This window comes from Arachis ipaensis, chromosome B02 (genome assembly GCF_000816755.2).
Source record: "Arachis ipaensis cultivar K30076 chromosome B02, Araip1.1, whole genome shotgun sequence".
NCBI lineage: Eukaryota > Viridiplantae > Streptophyta > Magnoliopsida > Fabales > Fabaceae > Arachis > Arachis ipaensis.
The window spans coordinates 50,130,629-50,137,237 of NC_029786.2; the positions used below are offsets into that span (position 1 = coordinate 50,130,629).

The window sequence follows — 6,609 nt, forward strand, 5'->3', positions numbered from 1 at the left end:
GAAGTTGTGAAGTTATGTTTGGACCATGGTATTGTGGACCAGTTATTGGCGCCATTGCCAGGGAGAGAACGAACAACAAATTTTACAACCTCAGAGTAACAATTTCGCACACCATTGTGCGGAGTTGTGACAAAGAGTTGAGATTACAATTATGCGTACCAAGTTGTTAGCGCCATTGATGATCACAATTTCGTACACCAAGGTTCATTAAAGGATTTTCACAACTTGCTTTGCCTTTAACCAAGTTGACTAGAAACGATACGCCTTTTGTCTCGACTGTTGAGTGTAAGGAAAGTTTCCAAGTGTTGAAGCAGAGGTTGACCACTGCACCTGTGCTAGTGTTACCCGAGCCGAGTGAGCCGTTTGAGGTTTACTGTGACGCATCACTAAAGGGTCTGGGGTGCGTGCTGATGCAGCACCATGATGTCGTGGCATACGCCTCACGATAGTTAAGGCCGCATGAGATGAATTATCCGACTCAGGACCTAGAGCTTGCCGCCGTTGTGTTTGCTCTAAAGATTTGGAGACATTACCTTTATGGTGTCAAGTTTCAAGTTTTCTCCGATCACAAGAGCTTAAAGTACCTCTTTAAGCAAAAAGAATTGAATATGCATTAGAGGAGATGGATGGAGCTTCAAAAGGACTATGACTTCGAGTTGAATTACCACCCTGGAAAGGCAAATGTTGTCGCAGACGCTTTGAGCCGGAAGTCTCTATGTGCTGCTTGGATGATGCTACGGGAGGAAGAATTGCTAAAGGCATTCGAAGGTCTGAACTTGAGGGTAAGTGAGGAGTCTGGTACTCTATGTTTGAGTCAATTACAAATTTTAAGTGATTTCAAGTCTGAGATCGCAAAAGCTCAGCAAGACGATAAAGAATTACAGAAAGTATTGCCAGTTATTGAGCAAGGAAAGCAGTGGAGAGTGTCATGGGAAAAAGACGAATTATGGAGGTTTAAGGGTCGAATTATTGTGCCAGACGTCGGAGACTTACGACGGGATATCTTGAAAGAGGCGCACAAAAGCGGATTTTCAATCCATCTGGTGAGCACTAAAATGTATCAAGATCTGAAAACAATGTTCTGGTGGCCGAGAATGAAGAATGATGTGGCGTTGCATGTTTCCAAGTGATTAACTTGTCAGAAAGTGAAAATTGAACATTAGAGACCATCAGGAACCCTTCAGCCCTTAGAAATTCCGCAATGGAAGTGAGAGAGCATTGCAATGGATTTTGTGTCAGGCTTACCAAGGACTCGAGCCGGATTTGACACTGTTTGGGTGATTGTAGATCAATTGACAAAGTCGGCTCACTTTCTCCCCATTTAGATGAGTTGTACATTGGAGGAGTTAGCGTGGCTGTACATTAAAGAGATTGTGAGGTTGCATGACGTGCCTACCACCATTATATCTGACAAAGACCCTCGTTTTACCTTAAGGTTCTGGGGAGCCTTCCAGCGGGCATTTGGGACTCAATTGAGTCTAAGTACAGTATATCACCCTCAGACAGATGGCCAGTTAGAGCGAACGATCCAAACCTTAGAGGATATGCTAAGGACTTGTATTTTGGACCAGCCGGCAAGCTAGGATCGGTATATACCACTAGTGGAGTTTGCATACAATAATAGCTACCATGCAAGCCTCGAAATGGCTCCGTGTAAGGCTCTGTATGGGAGGAAGTTTCAATCTCTACTATGTTGGCATGAGGCTGGAGAATCAAGCCTATTAGGGCAAGAAATAATAGCCGAGACCACTGAACAGATAAAGAAGATCCGAAGCCGAATGCTTGTAGCTCAAAGCCATCAAAAGAGTTATCCTGATTGGAGGCGAAAGCCTTTAGAATTTGAGGAAGGAGAGCACGTGTTCTTGAAAGTCACTCTGACAACCGGTGTGGGCAGAGCCATTAAGACGAAGAAACTAAATCCACGTTACATCGAACCGTTTGAAATTTTGAAGAGAAATGGACCGGTGGCCTATAGAATCGCTTTACTACCGCATCTTTCAAACCTACATGATGTGTTTCATGTGTCACAGCTTCAGAAGTATACTCCTGATACAAGTCATATTTTGGAACCGGAATCGGTTCAAGTAAAAGAGGATCTGACGCTTCCAGTAACCCCGGTTAGGATTGATGACACCAGTATCAAGTGTTTGTGTGGGAAAGAAGTATCATTGGTAAAAGCAGCTTGGAGTCGGGCTGGTATTGAAGAGCATGCTTGGGAGCTTGAATCGGATATGCGGAAGAACTGCCCACTACTCTTTTCAGGTAACTAAATCTTAATTTTGAGGGCAAAATTCTTAATTAGGTGGGTAGGATGTAAACCCCGTTAAATTAGTGAATAATTAATCAATAAAATAATTCTTAATAAAAGCAATTAGAAATGTAAATTTTATAGCAAAATAAGATAGGGCTAATTAAAACAAGAATTTTGACACTAATTTTAAAGAATTTGGCCCAAGATTGGGCCAAACAGGCTGGTTACTCTTGTACGCATAGCCCACACTATTTCGTACAACAGCAGCAGTACCAGCAAGTGCACTGGGTCGTCCAAGTAATAACTGAGCGAGTCAGGGTCGATTGATAAACCCCAATTTTGTGGTTTATCTTGTGCTTAATTTGGGGGATTTTATCACCTTTTCCCATATTTATTCAATGAAATAGCATGGTTTTATAATTCTCCCTTAATTTGTGTTTAAGTGTAAAAACATGCTCTTTAGGCCCTAAAATTGGTGATTTTAATTCACTTTAATTCCATGCGATGCCTTGATGTGTTTGTTGAGTGATTTCAGGTTCATAAGGCAAGTATTGGATGGAAGAAGTGAAGAGAAAATCATGCAAAGTGGAGAATACATGAAGAAATGAGCATTTGGAGAATTGAGGGCCATGCGCACGCGTCATCCACGCGTACGCGTGCATTGAAGATTTGCAAGCCATGCGCACGCGTCACCCACGCGTACGCGTGAGTAGGAGTTTTGGCTAGCGACGCGCACGCGTCGTCCGCGCGCACGCGTGACGCTCGGCACGTGACCCACTTAAAGTGAAATCGCTGGGAGCGATTTCTGAGCTGCCCAGGCCCAAATCCAACTCGTTTCTGAGGATATTTCATACAGAATTCAAGCTTGAGCAAAGGGGGAGCACTTAGTTGTAGCTTAGCATCATGTAGTTAGTTTTCTAGAGAGAGAAGCTCCCTCTTCTTTCTAGAATTAGGGTTCTTAGGGTACTTTTCATCTTAGATCTAGGGTTCAAATCTTGTTTTCCTTTAGTTTTACTTGTAATTTCTTGTTCCTACATCTTAATTCTCTTAGTTTTCATTGTTAATTTTCCTTCTATGCCTCTCTTTAGTTTTATGAATGCTTATGTTGGATTTGGTTCTCTTCAATGCAATTCATGTTTGATGTTATTTTATTGTTGATTTGAGTTGTTATTATTGTTTCCTTGCAATTGGTAGTCGGTAGATTTTACTCTTCCTTGCAATTTCTTATGCTTTCCTTTTATGCCTTCCAAGTGTTTGACAAAATGCTTGGTTGGTTGTTAGAGTAGCTTTTTGAACATTCTTGGCTAGGAAAGAGGAATTAGGTGATCTTGAGTCATGAATACCCAACTTATGTTGGTGATCTAGAATTGTTGGTTAATATTGTTTTCATTGACGCTAATCTTTTGCTAATTCAATTAGTAAGTTGATTAGGACTTTTGGATTGAGATTAACTAGTCTTATTTGACTTTCTCTCATGTGAAGATAACATTATACCTTCTTCCATTGTTAGAGATGACGAAATAAGATAAATTCTTGTTAATTATTGTTATTAGTGACTAGGATAGAAAGCCTATATTCTCAATTCTTGCCATGAATGTCTCTCTTTATTACTTGTTTTCTTTAGTTACTTGATTTATGTTTCTTGCCATTTATTTTCTTGCCCCTTTTATCAAGCAAACCCCTTGTCCCTTCTAGCCAATAATTGACCACTTCATTGCAATTCTTTGTGAGACGACACGAGATTTAAATACTTCAGTTAATTTTCATTGGGGTTTGTACTTGTGACAACCAAATTTTTGATTGAGGAGGATTGTTTTTTGGTTTAGAACTATACTTGCAACGAGATTTCAATTAAGAAATTCTATACCGACACGACAAGTCTCTTTATCAAAAATGGCACCGTTGCTGGGGAATTACAATAGTGCTACTTTATTGGCTATTGTACATATGTGAATATGTTTACCTTTTGCTTATTTGTTAGTTTTTGTTAGTTTTAGAACTTGGCTTTCTTTGTCTCTTGTTAGATTTTGTTTTTATTTTCTCTTGTCACCATGAATTTTCATTATTTTGGCTATGAGTGTGATTACAACTATGTTGTAGGAGATGGAAATTACAATGACAATATGCATCAAGGATGGGACAACCAAAGGTGGGAGGAGCCTCAAGCATTTGATCAACTTTCATGGCAACAACCGCTACCAATGTATTATGAGCCAAGATGCACACCAATCTAATGTGTGTGGTGATCCTTATTGTGATTATTAACCAAAACCACCACAAACATATGACCCCTTCCCTCAACATAGTTCCCAACAACCTTACTCACAAGCTCCATACCACTAAACACCTCCATATGATCCTAACCCATATCCACCATGCCAACCACCATACGAACCATATCTAGAGCCACCACCATTACAACACCAATACTCCCAAGAACCACAGTTTTCTTATACACCACCTCAAGACTTTCACCAACATGAACCACTGATGAGCGGATAATTTATATACTTTTTGGCATTATTTTAGGTAGTTTTCGGTATGTTTTAATTACTTTTTAGTATATTTTTATTAGTTTTTATTCAAAATTCAAATTTCTAGACATTACTATGAGTTTGTGTGTTTTTCTGTGATTTCGGGTATTTTCTGGCTGAAATTGAGGGACCTGAAAAAAAAATCTGATTCAGAGGCTGAAAAAGGGATGCAGATGCTGTTGGATTCTGACCTCTCTGCACTCGAAATGGATTTTCTGGAGCTACAGAAACCCATTTGGCGCGCTCTCAATTGCGTTGGAAAGTAGACATCCAGGGCTTTCTAGCAATATATAATAGTCCATACTTTGTCCGAGTTTTGACAATGCAAACTGGCGTTCAAACGCCAACTTCCTGCCCTATTCTGAAGTTAAACGCCAGAAACAGGTTACAAACCAGAGTTAAACGCCACAAACAGGCAACAACATGGCGTTTAAACTCCAAGAGAAGTCTCTACACGTGTAAAGCTCAATGCTCAGCCCAAACACACACCAAGTGGGCCCAGAAGTGGATTTCTGCATCATTTACCTATTTTATGTAACCTAGTTACTAGTTTAGTATAAAAACTACTTTTAGTGATTTATTTCACATCTTTTGATCATTTTTGAGACTATCTTTGTATCACTTTTGATCTCTTGATCACGTTTAGGGGGCTATCCATTCGGCCATGCCTGGACCTTGTTCTTATGTATTTTCAACGGTGGAGTTTCTACACCCCATAAATTAAGGTGTGGAGCTCTGCTGTTCCTCATGAATTAATGCGAAGTACTATTGTTTTTCTATTCAATTCAAGCTTATTCTTATTCTAAGATATTCACTCGCACTTCAACCTGATGAATGTGATGATCTGTGACACTCATCATCATTCTCACCTATGAACACGTGCCTGACAACCACTTCCGTTCTATCTGCAATAGCTTGAGCGTGTATCTCTTAGCCTCCATTCCGAAAGATCGGAGTCTTCATGGTATAAGCTAGAATCAATTGGCGGCCATTCTTGAGATTCGGAAAGTCTAAACCTTGTCCGTGGTATTCCGAGTAGGATCTGGGATGGGATGACTATGACGAGCTTCAAACTCGCAAGTGTTGGGCGTAGTGACAGACGCAAAAGGATCAATGGATCCTATTTCAACATGATCGAGAACCGACAGATGATTAGTCGTACGGTGGCAGCGCATTTGGACCATTTTCACTGAGAGGACGGACGGTAGCCATTGACAACGGTGATCCCCCAACATACAGCTTGTCATGGAAAGGAGTATGAATGATTGAATGAAGGCAGTATGGAAAGCAAAGATTTAGAAGGAGAAAAACATCTCCATACGCTTATCTGAAATTCTCACCAGTGAATTACATAAGTATTTATATCTTATTTTATATTTTAATTATCAAAATCCCATAACCATTTGAATCCGCCCGACTGAGATTTACAAGATGACTACAGCTTGCTTCAAGCCAACAATCTCCGTGGGATCTGATGCCAAGGCATCTTAGGCTAGTTTCACTAGCATTTTTCTGTTAGTTTTAGTTGTTTTATGCATTTTCTTGAGCTTAAAGTAACCAAAAATGGTTAAAAGAAGAACAAAGCAATGAACCATCCAAACAGTATGATTTTAATGCAAATTCCATGAGTTTTAGTTAACCAGAATGGGAAAAGCACCAGGGAGCCATTTCCACGTTTAAGCTCCAGTTTGACCTCAAACTGGAGCTTAAACGTGTTCGACCAAGTTTTCCCCTCCAGGGTGGCTCTCTCCATTTCCACGTTTAAGCTCCAGTTTGACCTCAAACTGGAGCTTAAACGTGTTCGACACCTCCAGGGCTACCCTT

At 40.3% G+C, this 6,609-nt stretch overlaps 1 protein-coding gene across 1 annotated transcript; it reads left to right on the top strand.

The window, feature by feature from the left end:
* On the top strand, positions 1,644-2,270 carry LOC107627234. Its single transcript, XM_016330087.1, has one exon. The coding sequence runs from the start codon at positions 1,644-1,646 to the stop codon at positions 2,268-2,270; it is 627 nt and encodes a 208-aa protein (XP_016185573.1).